A 24046-nucleotide genomic window follows, 5' to 3' on the forward strand; every position below is an offset into this window, starting at 1 on the left:
TGTGGTGAATGACCCTTTACAGGGTAGTGGTTCTTTGGCACCCTTGGTGTATATGTCTATCTGGGCCTTCTTCAGACATGGCAGTTGTTTTAGTTTCTTGAATTTATCATCCAGCATCATGTTGAGAGTCGCTCCAGAATCTATGAGAAAGTTGTGTGTCTTGCCCTGTATTGTTAGTGGCAGTGTAGGTCTGTGGGCAGTTTCTGTTGGATTTCCCAGGGCATATAGGTATCCCTTGCATCTTTCTGTGCTTGACTGTGTATTAGACTCACTTGTTGATGGCGTCGACCTGCACAGGTGGTGAATCCGCCTCTTCCTTGCATACGTTGAGCAAATGGGAGTATCTCGCCTTGGCACTGCGTCGCTTGTGGGACACATGTCTCTTGTCCAAGCACTTCTCCTCTCCTCTCTATGGTGCCATGCCAGTGACCTGTATTGGTAGGAGCTGCACTCCTTTTGATGCAAGCTGGATGTTTTCATTGACTGACACATGGACCTGACAAGATCTACACATATTAGATTCAGAAGATGACTGACCATATCAAATTAAAATCTCCCTTGTGGGAAGTAGGATCAGGCGAAAGTGCAAGAAGTTTCCTCTAGTACTAATATGAGGATAAATTGATAGATAAGGGGCAAGACCACCTGCTATTATGAAATCGCTGTGTAAGTGCTCCAAGGACTTGTACAATTTCATCTCCTCCATGGTCAAAGACCAATCGTTATGAAACAAGTTAGATTTTACTCTCCCCAGGTTTGTAACTAGTTCATTCGTGGTGGACCCAATTTTTTCAAGAAGGTTGCTGCAAGATCAGAAACGTATTAAAAAAAATTATCCCCCTTATTGTTCAGCATAAGTCGTAAGTCTACAAAGAGGGAGTACTTTGGTGGATTTAAGATTTTATGATAGAGATTTAGAAATGTCCAGCTCCCCCTTGCTTTCAGCGAATGGGTTCACAGTTCCTATCGTATCAGAGCAAGAGGCCTGCAGTTTGGTGTTTGCAACAGCTTTTTCCAGATTAAACTTCCCAAGGATGATAGAAAGTCCAACCCCCAAAAATCTTGTATTTCCAACCGTAACATTTTACGGACAATCTTCCCCTCGTAGTATCTCACTGCAGGGATTATGGAAAACTTTACATATATAGTATCTATTCACCGCAATTGGCTAAGCATTTTGTTCTTCCATGTTTTAAGCCAAACTTTTATGTATTCTTTGTGAGGTTTGGCCGAGATTGGAAAACCTAAATAGATCAAATGATCTAATAGTTCAATCAGGGTCGATTTAACATGCCACGTATATTTTGGAGCAATCTTACGCCGAGTACATTGCATTACTTTTGTCTTTTTAGCGTTCACCTTCAAAGAGTGCATCAGCAAAGTTCAGAAATGTTGTAATCAAGTGCTGAAGACCTATTTGAGTACAATTATCTTCCCCTTGGTGACAAAACTATTCTACTGTCTTTGTACGAATGAATGAAAATGAACTGGAGATATTTAGGTGAGGTTTGGGGTTTCCCAAAGATGATGAGAACCCTGTGAGATTTAAGGAAGAAGCAAACATATGTTGTGGTATTTGTCTGGATGGTGCTAGGATGCAGTGGTCATCCAGGTATGGATACACGTTGAGGCCCACCTTGGGCAGCTCCCTAATCAAAGGAGCCAGGACCTGTGTGAACATTCAAGGGACTGTTGACACGCTCATAGGCAAAAGTCATAGTTGCAACCTCAAGGCACTTTTTGCAAACCTCAGTTAATTTTGGTGTTTCCGCTTATTCGGGATTTGCAGATGGGCATCTTCCCAGTCCTCTGATGTAAATGCATCCCCTAGTCAAATCTAGGAAATAGCATGTTTTGGTGTTTTCGTATGAAAGGGAGTTTTTAATGTGTTTTTTACATAACTTCAGATTAACTATTTGTCTAAATGCCCACACTAGAAATGCAATTGAGTAAAATGCCTTTGTTATCTCAGTAGGGAGAAATGGGACAATGGCATTCCTCACAAACATTGACATCTGCCCTCTGAAAGGCACTGTTGTATCAGGTTGTTTTTGGGCATAGAATTGATTAGGATTGAAAGATCCAGAGGAACCTCTGTAAATTCCAGAGCTTGACCGCCTGGAGTCTGACATGTGCCCCATTTATGTTGCAAAAGTTGTATCCTGCCCACTTTCCGTTTTGAGCAACTGTCACTGCAAAGATAGTCAGGATTTATGTTGGGGTGACTGGGCGCAGATTGTGAAACCCTCTAGAGGGGATTTTCTTGGGTTTCTCTTTAAAGGAGATCCTCGGTCTTTGAGGTGTTGGTACTGTTCCATTGGGAGGGGTGACACTAGAGGTGAAGGAGCAGTGTTCTCCTCATTTTACAAAGCTTACCTGTGTCTATTGAAGGTTTTTTGTAGAAAGGTTTCCAGGTGATGGCCAAAGATGACTGGACCCTAAAATGGCAGCTTTGTTATGTATGTCCATCTTGCTGCTTCTGTTATTTAGATGAACAGCCACAGGTAGTGCATCATAACCAAGAATCTTGCTTTGAGCATCATCGAGAAAGGCCACTCTGGGGGTATCCTTACATAACCGAAATAATGTCTTCCCCATAGCAAGGGAGGGGGCAGGGAAAGCGAAATTAAGCTGCATGTCATCCAGGATAATTTCTGGTCTGCTTGGTTCACATAATTTCCTGTGACGTTTGCAGCCTCATTATCCTCATATGCAAGCATCTGATCCTCCCCTTCCTCAGGTGCCTGATTTGATGTGCTGGCACAGGATGCTGACCTTGAGAGGGACTCTTCTAAGTGTTGATCCTAGGCTGTCTCAGCATTTTACAGGGCTTCCAACATCTGTCTCTTCACTAGCTTGACCGTTGTTTTCTTCATTCAACTGTTATTTAGAGTTCCTTCACTGCTTGTGATGTTTCCTTCTTTCAGAGGATGAAGAACTGGACTCTGGAGACAAGGGCTTCCTTTGTTATGAGAACGTTCCCATTCCCATCCAATGCAGAACCTAAGCTGTAGGACTGGTATAAAAGCAACCATGCCCCTCACCATGCCCCTCACCATCTTTTCCCCCTCATATCCGGATCCAGGTCCGAAGACCACAAACATAAGAGCGACATTGCAGGAGACACTGTCCATATCAAGCGGGTAAGGGCCCATACTGCTGTAGCAGTATAGGGCATTGCGGCCCCACTCTCCACCAGACTCCACCTCCTTTTCCCCAAACCTACCACTTAGCTTTACTGGCCCCTGCTCCATCCTCGTTCCACTCTTCTGGCGGCTTCCCTGAAGTGCAGCATGCAGCGTGCCACCCAACGCGAGGCAGCCTTTGGTGCCTGATGCTTTAGGGAATGGTCTAGAGATCACAAACGTTGCATCCACCCCAGAGCTATCTCCATTGCATGTCTAGTGTAGATTCTGCCTCTGAGATAATACTCTACCAGTACAATGCACCATCACTGCACTTTGCCAAGTGCTTCGCTGTATGGAGGTAAGGGGGATGGGGGGTATGCTATCCTACATTATGGCAAAGTAATTTCATATCAAAAGGATACCTTCTTTCTTCACTCTGTTTTGTAGCAGAAGGTCAATGACCATTAACTGCATGTGGATACCCTTGAGAGGCCTGCTTGATCCACTGTGGGAAGATCATGGCACCATGAAAGGCAAATATTCTCAGGCAACAACAACGCTGCAACATCACAGCCACAGTTTGGGGCCTTGACCTCAGGCTGAAGAGCCATTCATCCACTGCCCCCCTGGACCTGCTACAGCGCAGCCCTGAAGGGGAGGAAGCAAAGATATCTGCAAGCACAACCACAGCAACAGCAGGATCAAGTGCACGGTCCCAATCTGTGTTCGAAAATTAACAGGTAGAGCTGTGGGAAAGGGAGGTGATAAAAGATACAGTTCGGGACAGAGAAGACATTCTCATACATTTAGCTAAACGAAAAGGAGGGTGCAGCAGCACGCCATGTGGTTAATACTGTGATGACCAGGGAGAATGAGAGGTAACGCCTCCTCGACATGTGTGAGCACATGCGCTTAGCCTGCTCAGGCTGTGTGGGAGCTCAAGTGTACAGCAATGCACATTGACTTACTGACCAGATGAACATCAGGGTCTTATGCCCCTTATCCTTATTATTATCATTATTATTATTATCAGTATTATTATTATTATTATTATTATTATTATTATTATTATTATTATTATTATTATTATTATTATTATTATTATTATTATTATTATTGGTCCTTGGCCAGGCTATTAGTAACAGCTCTTGTATGAACACTTATTTTCAGAGCTTTATAAAATAAGTGATTGGAAAGTTGTGTATGTACTGCATTTTTCAGGGGTATGTGCAATGGTTTGCATTCAGTTAAACATAACTGTCACTAATGTATGTGTTTTAAGCTGTACTTTGAAAGATTCTAACTTAACATGAGCGCTTGCTGAAAATAATAACACATAAGCACACAGATTGCTCTTGTAGTAATTGCATTTTTCTCTTTTTCTATTTGTAGCAACGTGATGAAGAAAAAAATAAACGAAATAACACAGCAACGACCAATGAAACAGCGAAAGATTTAGAAGATTTGCTCCCTCCGAGTGCAAAACTGGCCATCAAAAACGAGCAAGCACAAGCAGGTAAGTGGCTATGCTGGCAGTGAGCAATGCCCTCAGAGTATTTATTGCAGGATAGCCTTGTTGTTAGGATGCAACAAATTTTACTTGTCTTTTCCCAAAAAGTCTATTGCTAATAGCTTCTGATTTGCTGGAGGGATTTGAAAGAAATGTTGCAAAAAAATGTCTCATACGCCACCCCGCCAAACTGGAATTTTTGGGGAAAATTCGTAATACGGTTTAAGACTAATTAAGACGAAAACAAGAAACTATTTGCCGACTCTCATTCTTTTTCCCATAGGTGAAAGCATGCTTCCATTGAACATACGTAACATGAAAACTACTGGAGGGATTTACACTAAATTAAAAATGAATTGGGCACAAAGTATCACAGATATTCCTTTTTTTGGTTTGGTGTAAATCTGTCTTGTACAGTTGTAGACATTTTAAGGAAAAGGGGTGCTCCAGTCAAACAAATATTTATATTTCTCCTTTGGTGCATTGCAGTAGTGAGGCTTTTCTGAAATGAAAAGCAGTCCTGTTTTGTTTGCTTTATGCGAGTGACTCCGGCAGTAGCCATTTGAATGTTAAAAAATAAAAGGGATCAACATTATATTTGGTAGAGGGTAAGGGGTGCTTTCACAACAGAGTACTAAAAACAGTTAGCCTGACACTTTTGGAAGAGCTGGCAAACTTGTTTTGTGTCAGAATAGTTATTCTTTCTGTGGGAACTCCACAGGATTCCTGCGCCATTCAGTAGGAGCATCGCAAGATCTGAATGCAAAAAAAGTGCCTCACGGGATACAGTGGGGGAAAGAGATAAAAGCAGAGGGTCATGGGGTATGTACACAGTGGGTTGCAGGTAGGCAACTTCAAAAGGAGGAGGGGTGCACATGTAGAATGGCAGTGGGGAGGGAGAAGACGTTATTTTCGTGCAGTTACAATGGCAATGGAAAAGGGAGTCACAGTGGTTTGTTTCTGTGGGAAATTGCCAAAGAAAACTATCACAGCAATGAAAGGAGGGTGACAAGGGGAGGGGCGGTGGATCAAAGGCCGTGGCCTTTCGGTCATGCACTTTTAGTCTAATCGTGAGGGGGACATGTGCCACAGCTTTTTACTCTAAATGAAGTCGATAGTGGCTACTGTTGAAGGCTAAGGTCAGCAGGATCTGGTTCATTGTTGGACAAAGCTGTGGCCACTGGCCAGGGATCGGATCTGAGTGATTTTTCTGTCGTGGAAAAGTCCACGACGGAAAAGTTTGCATGAGAAATGTGCGAACCACAAAAGGTTCGCACATTTCCCATGCGAACACGCATTCAAACACCTACAAACCCCCACCCACACCCACAACACATCCACCACACACCCCCACCCACACCCATAACACACCCCCTACTTCCCTTTCCTTCACACTGTCTCCCTATGGCGCCAGTTCCATTTCACTTCCGTGATCGGGAACCGGCGCCGCAGGGGCCTTTTCTTTTTTTTGTGTTTTTTTTTTTAGAAGCTGCAGGGGTTTCCCCCGCAGCTGCCGCTCACTATTCTGTAAAGTATAGCGGACGGGGTGATGCGGGGGACACCCCGGCAGGCCCCCATTTATTTTTTTCTTTTTTCTCGGGTGTCCTGCGGGGGTGTCTCACGCAACACCCCTCTCACTATACTGTATAGCATAGTGAGCGGGGTATTGCGGGGACACCCTGCAGCCCCTGTTTTTATTTTTTATTTTTGCGGGGCCTGGGTGTTGTCCCCTGCAACCCCCCAGCCCCAAGTCCGACCCCACCGACACACCTAAACACACACCACGAAAAGTTCAGACTTTTGGTAGTCCAAACTTTTCGTGGTGTTTGTTTTAGGTCTTTTGTTGGGGTCAGACTTTTTTATATGGTAAAAACGTACAATACCCAGGGATCTAGGTCATGCCAAGAAGGATCAGGTTATTTACACCTTCCAGCATAGGAAATGTAGTTAAGACCGACTCAAGATAACCGACCTTATCACACCACCGCCCATGAAATTCCGTGTGTGTGTGGGACTAATGACAATTTGAACTAAGAATCCCCTCTGTTTTCCATCCCCTGCGCTCACCCATGAGGTCTCAGCAGGGATCATTAAGGAGAGCCACCTTGGCAGCAGAAGTGACATCTATGGGGAGGAGTGACTCCATTTTAATATTGTTCTCACTTTCCACACCCATCGAATTTTACAGGTTTTGTTGTGATAAGGAGGGTCATCTTTGCTGCCTTGTAACAAAATTATTTTCACTAAATATTACAAAACATCGAACCCCAACTATATCATATGCTCTATGCTTCACAATTTGAAGAGATGTCTGTTAAAGAATTTGAATTGATCAAAAAATGATGCATGAATACTTCTTAGAGTCTTCAATTTAAGTGCTTAAAGGTGTATTATAAAATCTTTGTTTTCTGAGCGACCCTAAAATGCATATAGATTTCTTTTGAACATCCATATTTTGCACTGCATTGACTGAATCCATAGACACATATAATTTGCTTAAGAGCCATAATAAATCTGTAAGAATGATCTGGTGTTTAGGAACCAAAACCCTCCACCATTGAAGCATCCCAAACAGAAGGGCCTCGATAAGTAGCAGCATGAAACTTTTTTTAGAGGTGTATGCAATGCTTACTATGTTGGGGTGTTTGCCAGGGCTCAGCCTCAGTCTGATTATGATGTAGTGTTTTGTCAACGTTATTATTTTAAATCTCATTCTGTAGTTATCACACAACTAGCAACAACAGTGTGAAGGGAGAACAGTCTCTTCAACCAGGGCCGGCTCATTGCTGTTCATGGACCTGATGACCCAGGTGGGCAGGGCAGCGCTAGTTATCTATTTCCATGAACATCACTGAGTGGGAAAGTGACAATGCTGGATGCAGGCGCTGGCCATGCCCACACACCGCTCCTGTCATCCTGCATAACATTGGTGTAGCTCAGCTACTGTATAACCAGTAACACTGCCACAGTTGTGTGAGTTGAAAACAAGAGGGCAGTCACTAGCCAGCAGCACCCACAGAGGGGCAAAGCCAGGGAAAAGGCCACTGCCTAAGAGGAGTGTCTGTCATTAGTGCCAACCTATACAAATCGATTTTGCAGCAGTGTTTGGCCGGCACGTTCATCAGTTCAGGAATGATTTTTCCTGCATTTGTCAATCAATTTACCACAGGAGAAAAGCATGTTTGCTCTTTTTTTCTGTTGATAGATAGTCAACGTGTTTCACTTTTCACCTATAGAATCCGAGCACAACCTTAACACTAATTATGTGTTTAAAGAAGCACATATGCCTTAAATTAAACATCTGAAAATTGCACATCTGCTATGGGTAGTGCTTCCATCACCCACTATAGGCAGTCAGAATTGCAGCTTTAACCCTAAATATGCTAACACTGTGGAGCGCAGTAGTAGGTGATGGCGATAGTGGACTGGGAGTTGCCCGCCCTGAAGTGTCCCAGGTGTCGTAGAAAATATTTGTGCCCTGGTACTTATTTTTTTGCAAATTAAGCACTGGCTGTACGCCAAGAGCTACCTCTGAATTACTGCATACTCGTCCTAGGTATAGGACGAAATTACAGAGTTAAAATTACCGACCCCACCAAAAGACCTAAAAAGCATACCACCAAAAGTTCTAACTACTAAAAGTTCAAATCTTTGGTGGTATGTATGTTTTGGTGGGGTCGGTAAAAAAAACAAATAAAGAAAAAAGCTGCGGGAGCTGCGGGTGCGTCCCCCGCAACACCTCGCTCACCATACTTTACAGTTGCGGGAAATTTTGCTGCAAATAAATCACACAGATCCTCGTCCTATAGATGCAGTATAAACAGCAGGATTCACAAGCTAATCAGGAGGCTCAGACATCTCCTGTGGAATCGGGTGAAGGCAGAACGCTCATTACAATAAAGGTCGGATTCTACGGCCATTTATACAAGTAGCCAGAAAGTTTACTTTTTTAATTTTTTGATACACGTCTAGGGTTTGTAGGCATCATTTTCAGTAACACCTTTTTGTGTGTTTATTTTTGTGGTGCGTTTTTTGTTTGAAAAATGTGCAGAGGAGAAGCGTGGGGAAGGAGAGGGTGTCCGATATCTTTTCATACTTTTTATTAGCAGATTATGGAACAATAATGCCATACCATTATCTGCACAGGCACACTATACAGAATGCATTCTTATGTTACCCCCACTTTAATGCTTATGCCATCGATGTGTCCTTACAGTGGATGCAGGCACATTCCAAAGATACGGTCCAAACTGGATGGAGAACCCTCTGGTAGAAAGTAAATAATTCTGCGTGTTCTGCAGGTGTGCCAAGGAAGCAGGGCTGCTCCAAGGAGCAGGATGTGGGGGCAGCGAGGAAACTTGATGGAGGTATGAATGGGAAATCGAGGGTGGAGAGTTATGCTCCAGTGGGAACATCATTTGAAACAAGATGAGGCTCTTTGGGGTGGTGTGATGGGTAGGCAAAACAGCACAGCATGTGCCAAGTCATTTAACACAGACATACGATGTGTGGCAAAATGCACAGATCTGATCTGATGCGTTCTTATTTACAACTTTCATTTTTTTGGGGATGGTAAGGAATAAAGGGAACAAAAAAGGGAAAGTCAGGGTTGGGTCCCTCCATTCTTCCATAAGACTTGCATGTGCAATCATGTGAAAGCAATCAATATATTTCCATAGGAATGGCAATCTATATTCGATCTGAAAGAGGACTTTTTAAAAGCCTTCAGGGATATCATGTGTTCTAGCTACATTCCTACTCTGGCCTTGTTTTGAGATTTCCAATTCCGCCAATGATTGCATTTTGTATTGCAACCTCTTTCTCACTCCTTCAGCACTCGATCTATATGTCCCAGAACCCAACTAGACCTTTGCTCTAAGTGCATCACATTTTATTAATCTGCACTAATAATGCACTAGTAATAATAATCATGCACTCAAGGTACTGCTCAAGGTTTCCAATACCCAACCTTTCCATATCTTTCACTCCGAAGTCATAACATCGCGTCCTCGCGTCATGCATACAAACACTCCAACATTATCTCGACCAGTTATTATTTAGAGACTTATTTAGAGACTTCAACATTACCTTTAGGGAAAATGTTCCACTCACTTGGTCAGTTCATTTTGTATGATTTTTGAAACTGTATTATCCTTGGTCTGTGAGGGTAAATTGTGACAAATAGGATTCTGCCATCACAGGAGTACAAGGATGATTAGGAGTAAAATAGCCCACTCAACCCTCACACTTCTACAAACCAAAATGCAATGCAATCATAAAGGTAAGACAAGAAAAATCAAGAGTTATACCTCCCTTGCCTTTTATGGTAACACGGGCCGAGGGAAGGCTATACGCTCAAGAGTGGTGTGAAGGCGAACCAGTTGTGACTCAAACAACACAGTATCAAAGTCCAAAATAAACGGAATGTCCAATCAAGGTTCTATAAAAAAGATGGATTAGGGAGGTTTTGCAGCAGCAGATTTCATCTAATTCGATTTCATCAAATTTATTTTAATTCAATTTGTCACACATATATGTGGGGTTGGGTTTAGGTGAATAAATAATTTAGTGGGCTTATGGGCCAGCCTGCGGAGGTCATACCCACATATATTTGCAGCATAATCTACCACAAAAAAAATGATGAAATCGAAGTTGAGAAAATCCGTCAACAAAATCACAAACAACCAAAAATGTATATACTTTACTTACACAAACCATCTGCAAATAGAACACATAGAAAACACTGTACAGAACCCACCCCGAAGGAAGAACAGAGAACATGTGACAAACTGGAGAAAGTAGTACTCTCAGTGTAGTTCCATGGGTGGTAGGTAAATCATAAGCCACTTAAAGGATATTGTGCTGAAAACAGGAGTGACCCTGACCTAACCAGTCTCTAGAGTCCAAGTGGACAGATGGGGAAGTTCAGAGTCAACAGTACTTGGATTCAGTTTTTCGTGGGCTGACGAAGCCAGACCCGAAGTTAAACAATGATGCGAGCGCATCAGACTTAGTTCAAGCATGTTGGAACATGTGAGCCAAGGGGCAAGCGGGCATCGAATAGGGATGAAAGCGGTTGCTTGGTGTGGTATAAGGGCGGCTCTCAAGAATGCAGGTCGGGGCGGTCCCAGGATCGCTTCGGTGTCGGCCAGGCCAAGCAGGGCTTTAAACTGCCTGGAATGGTTGATCAGCAACGCTCCAGCTGTTCGATTTGATAGAGCGACGTTCATCAAAGTGGTAATCTTGGCGTTAATGTGCGTGTCGATGAGGCAGTGAGAATCAAGATTGTGGAAGTCGTCTTCCACTGACTAGAGCCCTCCTCCCTAGCATACTCCTGTCCCTTCCATTCTCACTGACAGTAAAGTCGTTTATAGATGCAGCACCCTGGTGTGAGGCTACTCTGTTTGAATGGATGTGCTCCTTTGATGTCCGGGCTCAGGACAGCTGCCTGCTGTGCAGCTGTCTGGCTGGTGGGTGTTACCTGCCCTCACAAAGAGATTAACGAAGGGGCCCTCCAGTTCTTGTTCTGCCATTTGGTGGTCTTCACCCAGTTGACCAGAATACACATCACCTTCACAGCAGAGCTGACTCACAGGAGCAGATGCATGTGTGATATCAATTGGAATGTCTAAACTCAGGTATATCTTTATTTCAAAGATTATCCTGCCACCATCATGAGGTACTCATGATGATTGTCGTTTGGGTACAGCAGTGCACATCTTAAATGCTGCCCCTGCATGGTAGAGACGTTTCTGTCACTGCTGCTGTCACATGGGCATCTGTTACCTCTGGACCTGTGAGGTGCCGTGGGTAGAGCAGGTGCTGTGAATCAGAATACAGATGCAGCAGGCCAGAGATACATGCTATGCTTTTGGCAGGGAGCTTGTGAGAGGGGAATCTGATCTAGCCACATAATTTTACTATTTCATAAAAATAAAAAACACCAGGTCTTTGCAACCCTGCCAGATGGCAGTTCCTCACATAAATATTGATTGCAAGCTCAACCTATTTAGCGTAAAGAGACGTAATCTTACTTCTGTATGGAGGGCTAACTAGAATGTGTGGAGCTCTGGTCTTCCTTTTCCTGCCAGGTTTATACAAACTAATTGATTCAATCTTTTATTAAAATCTGGGAAGAAGGGCCGCAATGAAACTTGTAAAAGGTCACACTAAGAAATCCTCGCCTTGGTTTGTGGAATAATATTATTATTATTAAGGTATTCAAGGAGCGCTGACCTAGCTTCAAGAAGCAATGGAGTGCTTTACAATTATAGGGGGAACAACATGGTAAGGGGAGTCAGAGAAACAAGGGAGTGGGGAAATGACAACAAGGGGGAGGAAGGAAACAAGTAAATTTCTGTTAGCAAGTGATCAACAAACAGCCAGAGGAGGAAACAGTGGGTATCAGATCACCCAGTCTCAGGTAGGGAGAGGAGGTGTGTATGGACTTAGATGTTAAGGAAGAGCCATTACTTGGAGAAGAGGCTCTTGCGCTCCGTCCTGAACTATAGAAGCAAGGGGATGAGTCTGAGGTCGACAGGGAAGAGCTTCCAGAGTCTTGGGGTGTAGACAGAAGAGGTATGTCTTCTGGTTGTTTCCTTCCTGTACCGTTGGAGTTCAAATCTACAAATGCCCTAGGGTACCAGAGGTGCTGGGTTCCTCAGTGAGGGATCTTGGGGACTTCAAGGTGACAGCATTGTAGATCATAGAGCAGCATTTGAAGATGATATGTGATTGCAATGGGAACCAGTTCAGTTCAATGATGTTTGAGGTGAAGTGATCAAATTTGCATAGCCCTTTGATGAGTCCTGTTGCAGCATGCAGGACACATTTAAAGGTCCCAGGGGATTTGCCAGAAGGCTGTCCAAAAGGGCATTGCCACCATCCATCCTGGTGCGAGAGGACCAAGGCTTGGACAGCAGATCTGAAGTTGTTTTCTGGGATGAAGGGTTTGATTTTTCACAGGCGAGATAGTTGGTACAAGCTGTTTGTGTCTACCTTATTATGTGCTATTTGAATAATAGGTGCCCGTCAATATTGAACACCAGGCACTTGCACAGGTGGCCTGCTGGGGTTTGGAGCCCACCAGGTGCATAGCAGAGAATCAGCTCTGGAGCTTAGAGTGTTTTCTGTTGTTAGTCAGGAGTAAGAATTCAGTCTTGGATTGGATTGAGCTTCATATAAGTACTGGACCTCCAACTCTGGATCAGTGAGAGGCATGCCTTGAGCCTGTCTTTGATCGAGGATATCTTGAGGTACAGCTGCATGTCACCTGTGTATTGGTGGATGTGGAGGTTGCGTGGAGGGAAGTGGGCTCCACCTGGTTCCATGTAAAGATTAAAGATCACACAGGAGCGGATGGATCCATGCACATCTCCATAGGTGATCAGTAGAGTTGGTGATCTGGAGGAATCCATTTGTACAAACTGGTGATGATTAACACAGTATGATTTCAACCAGCTAAGGATAATCTTGCTAATCCCCAGGTGGTGATGTAGATTGTGAGTGAGTGTCTGGTGGTCTACTATGTCAAATGCTGCTCATGAGGTCAAGGAAAACCAGAAAGCAAGGATGGCCATCATCAAGGATTTTAAGGGCATTGTTGAGCACATTGCAGCCGCTTCTGTACTGGATGTGGGTCTGAAGTCAGATTGGTAGGAATCAAGGAGGTTGTTGATTTCGATGTATTGCAGGAGTTGTGTGGCTACTGCTTGCTTAAGGATCTTATCCAGGAAGGGAAGATGGATGATGCAGCGGTAGTTGCTGAGGTTATCAGGGTTCAGTGTTGGTTTATTGAGAAGCAGGAGGATTTGTCCAGTCTTGAGGGCCGAGGGGAAGGTAGATAGTTTAAAGGCACTTAAATCCACTATTTGAAGAGCAGAAAGAAAGAGGAAAAAACAGCTTTTTGATGTCTCTTTAACTTTGCTTAAAACAATCTGTAAGAATTATGAAATAGCGATATAAAGAGCCAAGAAAGCTTATCTACACAAATAGATCTTCAGAGCTAGCAATACTCAGAGATAAATATTTCAAATTATATCCACTTTTCTAAATTCGCGTGTCATGAATCAGTCATTTCCTGCCTCTGTTTAGCATTGTATGTTGTTAAATTACTCTTTCACAACCAAGATAAATAATAATTTAATGCAGAAGATGGCTAGGAGCACTCAGGTAATGCCTTGTGCCACTATTAGGCAAACAGTTCCTACTAATGTCGGTCAGCCTCCTAGCTGTTTAGAATTTTGTCCAATTACTTAACCTGAATCCATGATTATATTAAAGAATCTGAAACCAACAGTATACTCTGAGGGCCCTCTTTCAGACTTACTGCCAGATCCTTCCAAGATATCATAGCTGAATCTACCAGTGTATTTATTAATACATCCCTAGAGGAAGGTCTAATACCCTACCAGTAAGGAAACTATGATATCACCACTACTGAAAAAATACCTTTAGATCCTTAAATTCCTTGTAATTACACAATACCTGCAGGACTCCCTTGGCTTGCAAATACAAAAACAGCACTTTTGTCAATCTGGGAAGATATTTTAGAACATGCAGATGATGGTGGATGTACATTGTTAGTTATGCTAGATCCGACAGTTGCCTTTGACATGGTGGATCACGATATTCCAATCCATCTTTTACAGAACTTGTTAAGGATAGCAAAGCCAGTGTCCAATTGGTCCAATTATTTTTTCAGAGAGGACATAATGGGTAAAATTGGCACCTGATATCGTCTCAGAAAGAGCTGCCATTGGGAGTCCCTTAAGAGTTGCCATTGTCATCTTTGTTATTTCATTTGTACATAAGACCCCTCTACGACTCTTCTATGACAAGTATAATCTTGGCTATCATGCCTATGAAAATGATATGCACATTTATTTTAAATCTGTGCATCATAATCCTGGATCTGATGTGTTAGCACATTGGGCCTCATTAGAATTAAAACAATCCTCCATTAGCAGTAGCTCTCTTCTTTCGCCCATTGACCAACCCGCCATCTTGCTGCATGACCAACCATTTTTCAGATTCAACTCTTTCTCAGAAACGGAAGCCACCCTCATCTTGAAAGGTCTAAGACCTTAATGATGCAAAGGTGTTACCTGCCATGCCTCAATCATCAAAGACTGTTCGGATGCCCTGATTCCCTTCATCACAAGGTTTATCAATGCTTCTTTCTCCACCTGCGCAGCACCTACAAGTATAAAGGAAGCCTGGGTTCCTACGCTGCTAAAAAAAATCAGTTTGGACCCCACCATCCCTACCAACTAATGCCCCATCACGACCATCCATTCCTCCCAAAGATCCTGGATCGCGTACCCCGCCTCCAAATTCAGACATACCTAGAGGCCAACAACATCCTGGGAATCTGACAGTCTGGCTTCCTCCCAGGTCACAGCACAGAATCAGCCCTGCTAGACCTAAAGAACCAGATCAACAAACTCAAAGATGCAGGTAAGCCTGGACTCATACTGCTCCTCGACCTCTCTGCTGCTTTCAACATAGTAGACCACAAGATCCTGTGTGTGCACCTGATGTCTGCAGCAAAGTTCTCCTTAGTAGCTACTAGCTGGATCCCCTTATTCCTGGCTGATAGATCTATTAGAGTTTTCTCAGAAACCACCTCTGCCCATCCATCACCTCCCACCTGCAGGGTACCCCAAGGCTCTTGTGTCTACCCTACACTATACAACATCTTCACCAAAGCACTATTCAACCTCCTTGACTCACAGGGCATCTTTTACACTAACTACGCAGATAATACGCAAATTCTCCTCCCCCTCACCTGCCACTATTCAGCTGACTCTAACACTTTACATACAGTATATCAAACCAACTAAGCATGGATGGCCGCTCATTTACTGTTCCTCAGCGACGATAAGACGGACATTCTCCTTGTAGCCTCTCCAATTGTGCTTAAGAACATAAACCAACTATATGGGCCGTTCTCCACTGATGGTAACACAATCACTGCCTCCCCAACAGTGAAGACATTGGGTGTTTACTTGAATTCCACCCTCTCCCTAACTTGCCAAGTCAATGCTATCACCTCCTGAGCGGCTCATACCTACAAATGTATTAATGCTTGCAGACTGTTCCTTTCCACCAAAAGTGGCCTCACAATAGCCTTGGTCATGATGGGCTCCATACTTGCTACTGTAATGCACTATTTGAAGGCACCTCTTCAAGAAACATCCTTAAATGCCAAGTTAATCCAGAACAATGCTCTCTGAGCTGCCCTTAACATTCCCAAGTGAGGACACATATCATCCACCAGAAGAGACATGCATAGGCTTCCTATACACAAACACATTGCTTTCAAAACTCTTGCGATCACCCACAGATGCCTGTCCAACTCTTCCCCACCTTATCTTGGCCAAAAATTCAAAAGAGCCCACTCATCAAGACCGACTCGCTCCGCCTATGTCCACCGTCTCAGCACACTGAGATTCAGACTGATCACAGCGGTAGGGTTGAGTTTCCCAGTCATCACTACTAAACTATGGAACATCTTACCGTTGACCTTGAGAGCTGAACAATCATATTCTACCTCTGCAAACTCCTTAAGAAAAACCTGTCTCTTCACTTAAATCCCTCTTTATCAGTCCTTATTTTATTTTATTTATTTATTTGCATTTGTTAAGCGCGCTTGCAGCCCATAAGGCATCGAGGCGCTGTTACAGAGGATAAGAAAACTTAGGATTACAGACAGGTGCCAGGAGGGCTCTTAGTTACAGATTGGTAGGCATATATGCAGTGGACGATACAGGTTCAGGTTAAACAAAGAGTCTGGTTTTGATAGCCTTACGGAAGGCTAGGTGGGATTGAATGAGTCTTAGGTGAGGTGGCAGAGCGTTCCAGTGCGTGGTATCTTGGTGGCAAATCCTTATAGGTCTGTGTCCATCTTCTGACTCTAACTGTATAACCTAATCTTGGTACTGCAACTAACAGCTAAATGCCCTTGGGTTTAGTGCGCTGCTTTGAATGTAAAAATAAATAAATAATACAAGTTGGGTGGTGCAGTGAAAGTGCAGCTCTATTACCATTACCTCTGCATCACCGCAAAGGGCAACTACGAGTTTGGGGGTAAGGTGGAGGAAACACCTCCAGCAAGACACTGGAGGTAATTCATCCAATTTACCGCACAAAATCGGCCACATTTTTTCACTATTACTGCCAGGGGAAATGCTGCTGGCGGTAATACTAGTGAAATCCCCCATGGAGTCCTATGGATCCAATTAATAGGGACTAACACCACCTACCACCACTTGTAATCTGCTGATAATACCGCCCGACCAAGTGACGGTAACAGTAATACAGTTTAGTGGTATCTCAGTGGATTTGCCACCAAGATACCACCAGACTCTTAATGAGGTCCTTTGTCTGGATGAAGTGGAAACTTGGACGCTAGACAATGCAACTTAATCTCAACAAGACGTATGCAATTTTATTCATGGCCAAAAATCAATTTGCCAGGCCAGATAGTCTGCTCAAAAACCGTTTGACATCCCTATGAAATATGCCATTAAAGTAAAAATTCTTGGTTTCTTTTGTCAACGAGATAATGCCCTAGATGTCCAAGTAAATACATTGGTAAAAGTTACTTTTTTAAAGCTAAAACTGTTCCAAAGAGCTATTCCTTTTATTGAGTCACAGCATCTGACGAGTTTACTTGACTCTTTCCTCATCTGAACAATTGATTATTGTAACATGCTATATAGACGCGTATCCCAACAGCAGCTCAATCATAAAGAAACGTTCTGCCTTATCTTCCATCTTTCACAATGTGATCATATCGCTGGTTTCATTCTCTCCATGGGTTGCCGGTGGTTTGTAATTGGTTCTGACACTGGTTGACCCTGCATTACACATCCAGTGACATTTTGGGATCTCAGACTTGTTGGCCAGACAATATGTAGAACATATCTCTTATGTTTTTGCTTATGGTAGATATATTTAAAATAATTTCGTGTAATTGTTCCATCCCTAGTATGTGCATCCAGTTTTTGGACATTATTGAAAGTCCCTTTGATGATTAATTAAAAGGTAAATAAAAAAAGATGAAAAGCGATTCCTTTCACTAGAATGGTCACATTAACTCACCGAGGGCACAACAGAAGAAATGCACTACTACTGAGTGACACAGCAGAAAAGTCCAACAATTTAGTTGGACAAATGAAGTTTGAATAGAAGAAAGTAGAAAGTCAACGAATATTCGGCAAACACCCACTGATTAGAGTCTTGTGGCTACCAACTCATTAACATATCCATTCCAACCGTCAAAAACAATGACGTCAATGAGCAAATGGAACAGACTGTGAAAGTGTGTAAGTGCAGAAGGACTGCTCCCACACTTAGTACAGACATTATCCCCAAACCCAACTCGTGTGCAATACATGTTTAATAAACAAACAGCCACAGAAACAAACACTCAAAATGAGAAGACAAAGAAACACTGGGCCTCATTAGAAGGCAGGCGGCCACGTAATGCACGGTGCTGGTACGGGACTGGCACCGTTCAGTATGGGCTGCCCAATTACGAGGACTGCTGCGGGACCCGCTATGGAACGTCTGGTTAGACCAGACGTCCTTAGCGGGTCCCGCTAGCAGTCCAGGATTTTAACAATGGGCCTGTCATTAACAGGCCCGTTGTTAGCATCCTCCCCATTCCCAGGGGAATGATTTTTTCCGGAGCCCAGAAAAGGTCAATAACTGGGTCTACCAAGGTCGGCATGACCCAGTTCTTGCCCTTTTCTGGGCCCCGGAAAAAAATCATTACCGGCGGCAGCCGTGCCCTTAATAAGGGCACGGCTACCGCCAGGGTCTTAATGAGGCCCACTGTGTCCAGGAACATGGATGACCAGAAATGAAAAATACAAATACTTTATTACAGAAGAAAGATATGTAAGCACCATTGTTGTGGTACATGTAAAATACTGACGTGTTTCACTAGCACCTACAATTAAAACATTGCATATTTTTGACTATACCGAAAAGTGGAGGACTGAAAAAGTGCACAGAAACTGTGATCATGATAGGTAAACGTAAGACACAAAAAATCTTTTGCAACTACACGTGAAAAACAGTACACGTCAGTCCTCTCATTGGATCAGGTATTGACTCACCTCCTACAAATCACTGCATACACTTAACAGGCAAACACCTACATCCAGCCCCCGTCCTACCAATAGAGTAGAAACCGCTGCCAAACACCGCCCAGCCAAGGCCACCCTGCAAGTACTCGTACAGTGCCATGATCTGGAAAAGATGGGCATGAATCTGGAGCATGCAGGTTCTTTTATGACATTGTTCACTTCCGGGTGAGAGTGCAGAGGTGCAGAAAGTCCCATAAGTTTTATAAGCACAACACACCAGACTGAGTGTAAATGGATATTTTAACTCAATAAGTGTCTTGTACACATCATCCTACACCTGAGAAAGGACATTAAACCCCAAAAAGAAAACCCCTAAAAATGACATGCTAGCAGACCTGAAATGCCCACTGAACTACACAATTGCCTCACAGTGGATGCACTCTGCACATATGGGAAAACTCCATCAGCAAACCAATTTGAGAAGTCAGCAGGTGACTACCACCTATGGATCCGTGCTTCCATGGATAATGATATGACTGTAGCATTTCGGAAGCCAGTCAGGTCAAGGCATGTGTGGAAAGATACATACAATAACTGTGTCCCATTAGTTAAGCCAAAACACCAAGAAACATGGGCCTGTTTAACAAACAATAGCAACCTCTCACACCAACTGCTACCTCAAATCACAGTTTCCTCCCTACAGACTTACACAAACTGTGCTGTAAAGTTACTCAACTTTCATCTTATCATGGCTTTTTTTGCCCTGGTTTTATAATTTTGCTGCTGCACAAAGCTTTGTAAGGGACTTGAGCAAAGAGACAATCTTACGAAAGGGCCAGAGAGACTTCAAACTTAAGATCAAACTGTCCTTTCTACCCCCCAAAACATCCTTTCCTTCGCCGCCAGCATGCTTTGCTTCACATCCTGCAGTCACTGCACCCTTTAAGCTGAAGGGTGGTTTCCCCCAGCTTCCTGGGACACTTTGAGGAATCCACACTTTGCCTTCAACCTGTAAGTTAACCGCATCACACTGAAACCGAAATTCTGGGGCGGCCTGAACACCTGGTGAGTCATGGCCATTGGAAGACGGGGAACATTTAATTTTGGCCTTTGACTGTGTGTCTTGAGGGGTTCGGAGTTGTGGCAGAAACACGCTGGGATTTTTTCCTGTGCCGCGATTGCCTGACCACCCCCTGACAAACACCTTGCGCTGCCCCTGATGGGTGTTGCCCTAAACTGCAAAGCGTCTGTCACCCGGCCAACATACTAAGGAGAGTGAAATGGGTACCTAAAGTTTCTCAAATTTCAAGCAGCCCTTTCTTTTGAACAAAGATTATTGCCTCCCGCAACTCTTTGCATGTAATTTATGGTAATGAGTGGTGGTGGGCGCTCACAAGCCTGACATAGATAGCGGTTCCTCTGTGCGCTCTGTGACGCCATCATCGAATCCTCTTAAATCCTGAATTATCCTGGGAGTCTTTCCCCATGAAATGTCATTCAGTGCATTACTGAAGTGCTGCTGAGACCCAGTGCGTAGCTGGTTAGGGTGGGTGCCCAGAAGCACAGCATCAGCGGCCATGTTGAGGCAGACTGAATGGTGGCCTTGCAATGAAAGACCTGGCACACAGGACCATCATGCTGACGGACTGCTGGCCGGTGCTGGTGCTGCTGGGAGCGAGATTGGTCGCTCCCGATCTGCATAGCGCTAAGACTACTGGAGAGCACCCAAAATGTGGAAGCTGTGCCTCCATGCCTCCCTGACGGCACAGCCTGAGGAAAGCATCCTGTTGCCGCTGTGCTGCCTCTCTGTGTCCCCCTCATGTCGATTGGGAAGTGACCCCTGCTGCCCACAAACAGCCCTGTTAAACAAAGCAGGAGTGCCGTGAGCAGGCTGTGTCCTGTGGTGCACTGGTGGAGGTGGGAGGCACCAGGGAGCAGCCCGTATGAGGACAGTGGCTATTGACTGTCTGCAGTATCCTTGTGTGCTGCAGAGGACAAGGCGGGGGGCCACATGCACGAGTGAGCGCTGAATCCCACGCTTGCCTGCAATGGTGAAGATTGAAAAAAAACAGCAAAAGCTTCTCTTTGAGCACACATCATCCAAAACATCCAGGCCAGTGGTGGATGTGGCATCGGGCTCTGAAAAAGTGATGGAAAGGGGGGCAGTTTTACAGACCTGTCGGCAGATATGAAGGAGATTGTGTTACAGCTGAGGGCAGGGATTAGTAAATTAACTCGATGCACTGACAAGAAAAGTGGATTTTCTTCTGGTTTATTGGATAAATATGGTGCTAGGACAGAGGAGGCGTAAAAACCCAATATCATCCCTACAAGACACCTCCGCTACAGCCTACTCTAAGGCTCAAATAGTGGAAGAATTTTTGAAGATGGTGATTGCTAAAATGAGGACCTGGAAAGTTGGTGCAAGAGGAATAACATACGCCTGGTAGGAGTATGAGAAACACAGTTTCAGGGGCCCATTAATGCCAGGATCCTGAAATACGGAGAGTGAGATACAATTCTCAGGCTTTCCAGTCTAAAGGGGGACCTATTCTATGATGGGGACTGAATACAGGTTTCTCCAGATTCTCTGCAGTGGTCCAGGTGTCCACGAAATCATTTGATTTTGATAGAACTGGAAGCTGCCGCCCCCTGCGCTGAGGTAGCACAAACTCCTTCCTCCCATTAGCATTCTTGGCCCCAGTACTCATACAACACAGCGGGCCGTGACCCACTTAGGGAATGATGGTTAGGGTCCCTTGATTGGATGGGTTGGGGGTTTAGGTGCATCGGAAAGAGGACTAGGGAGATGTGATGGATAAGTATGGTGAGATATGGAAGAATGCTCCTCGACTCCTTTTCAGATACTTGATCTTAATCTACACTCAGCTCTCTCTCTCACCACTCAGGGTTTGACAGATCAGGTTTCACATTAGGTTATCAGATCAATTTGCACATCAGGTTGTCAGATCATAATGCACTCGCACTTACATATTAACACACTAGCCTGCTAGCTATGGGGAGCTCCAATGAGACATGACTGCTCAGGTCACAGTCTTGAGCCAAAGCAACGTGCTGGCTGATGTCCGTTGGGTGCCTCCTACTGTGTCGTGCAACTATATGGCTTCTGTGGGCAACTGTAGGCTCCCAAAGCCTCCTGTGTGCCTTTGCTGCTCTTGGTGCCTGCAGAGAGGGCAAATATGCAATCTGGCCTCTTGCCCTACTGCTCCTGACAGTGGTAGTGAAGTGAGTACTCTGAGAAAAGAACGTCAGAGCTACAGTGGGCCGGATAGCCAGGAAGGTCGGATCCTGCTTGGGTTTTAAGGAGTGCACCTTTTATTCGTTGCTTTGCTCTGATGCTGGTTTTTTCCCTGGGTAGTGCAGGACCATCAAGTCTTCCTACTTCTTGTCAGTCTGACAGTCGCTTCAGGAACCGTGAGCCTGCAAGAACTACCAGGAACATCTGCCTCATCTACAGCTCCCTCTCTGTTTTAAGGTACTGTGCAAATCCGGTTGTCCGTTTCGTTCAACCGCGGTGAAATTGTTTGAAATCTTTCTCCAATCCGAGGGCTTGTCCTTCTCTTCTCTTTTAACTAACTTTTGTATCAACCAATCTCATCCGGAAACCGTGCCACGAACTTTACCGCGAACTACCCTGAACTGTGCGATCTTGAGCAAAAGACTTTTGACCCAATGACTTTGGCCCTAAGCCTTTTCTACCTGATTCTATCTCTGTAGTTCCTCTTGTTCAATTGCCCTGAGTACTTACCTGTTGGTGTGATTTAATTTCTATTTGACGTTGTCTTTCCCTCCCTTTTAAATTGCTGGAGTGCCATTTTGCTCCCACTTCATTTTGTGAGCTTAACTTGTCTGGAATTTAAGGGAAGTGGTGTGGTGTGTTAAGAGTGTGATTTTTTAGACTGCTTATAATAGTGTACTGTTAAACAACTGAAGAGTGAAATAAATGTATATTCTTTTACTTGAAAACCTTGAGTCAGTGTTTGCCTGAATGATAGTAATTGCTGTCCTTTGTGTAACTATTTGATACTGCTAACTTACTTTTGAGATAAGTCTGGCTGCTCCGCTACTGCTACCACTTTAATTGTGTAGTACAGGTTTGTACCAAAGGTGAAATTGTACTGTCACTTCTAGTCTTAATTGTGTGTGGTGTTCCCAAAGGGCACTGAATAAAATTCTGCCTAACAACATAAAGTACTCAATGCTGTTCCCTTCTAAGCTATGGGTGCTACACCACAGTAACTTACAATTTTTCACCCTGCCTCAATCAGCATCTGCCTTTGCCGAACAGGTTCAAGTTGTGCCCTCCAAAACTGTCCTGGGGCCCTGTGGAAGTGTTTCGAACTTGAGGAGGGTTGAGTGGGTGGGATAATGCACTGAACAATTGGCATAATTGTTCAACATGCGTTTATGTGTGCCACATAGTTTTGGTTGGAGATGGGTGGGGGTTGCATTACACTGGGCGGGGATGCCTGTGGGGTGGGGAGGGCAAGGGCTTGGGGTTTGTTCTGATTTTATATGTATATTTTTTTTTTAAATTTGTATTTAATCCAATCGGATTTTTTAACAAAAGGTAGAAGATGGGAACATGATTGAAGTAACATGGTTGTGAAGTAGGGACGCAGAAAAAGGAAAAGAAAAAGTCTTGAATTCTAACGTTAATTCACTGGTGTAGGTGAAATGGTATTCAAATCTTGAAGCGGGAGCATCACTTTAATAATGTGTTGCATAATGTTCACTGTTGCCAGTAACCAGGTCGCTTTGTCTCCTCCAATCAGTTTATACCAACAGTTTGCCTCATCCTGATGAGTAAAGTTAGAAATGGTATTATTCAAATATAGAGAGCGGATGTCTCGCGTCGCTGAACAGGTCCAGAGCAGATGATGAATAGTTGCCTTTTTCGTTGTAGATTTGCAGAGACGACAACCATTTGCTGAGGCTAAGCCTCTGATTGACAGAACTTTGTTTGTTTCCAGTAAGTTCAGGCAAATTTTCAGAAAAAAATTGCGCGCTAACCTGCTCGGGAATAAATTGAGTTAAGATAAGAGTATTCAATTTCGGGGAAGATGAGTGGTGAGTTTATTTTTGTTTGCTGTTTCTAAGGTCTTTATCCAGTCTAGTTCTCAGATCTTTTTTATGACTTTAACTGGATTATTTACAAGCTCGTCTTCACAACTTTCCACTGAATGTAGAAGTGCCACGTTCTTTGTTTCCCATTTAGACAGCATTTTACAGGATCCGAGCCTGATTTCTTGGTTTATCAGGCGGTAGACATATGGAGTATCATTCAG

At 43.9% G+C, this 24046-nt stretch overlaps 1 protein-coding gene across 1 annotated transcript in view; it reads left to right on the forward strand.

The window, feature by feature from the left end:
* LOC138510277 (transmembrane channel-like protein 2-A) overlaps positions 1–24046 on the forward strand; it is a 1079160-nt gene that overhangs the window by 1001077 nt on the left and 54037 nt on the right. Inside the window, exon 19 of the mRNA XM_069625812.1 lies at positions 4521–4644. Within this exon, the coding sequence (XP_069481913.1) occupies positions 4521–4644 (124 nt within the window). The remainder of the gene's footprint in view (positions 1–4520; positions 4645–24046) is intronic.

This window comes from Ambystoma mexicanum, chromosome 6p, assembly GCF_040938575.1.
Source record: "Ambystoma mexicanum isolate Mex_15411 chromosome 6p, UKY_AmexF1_1, whole genome shotgun sequence".
Classification (NCBI taxonomy): Eukaryota; Metazoa; Chordata; class Amphibia; order Caudata; family Ambystomatidae; genus Ambystoma; species Ambystoma mexicanum.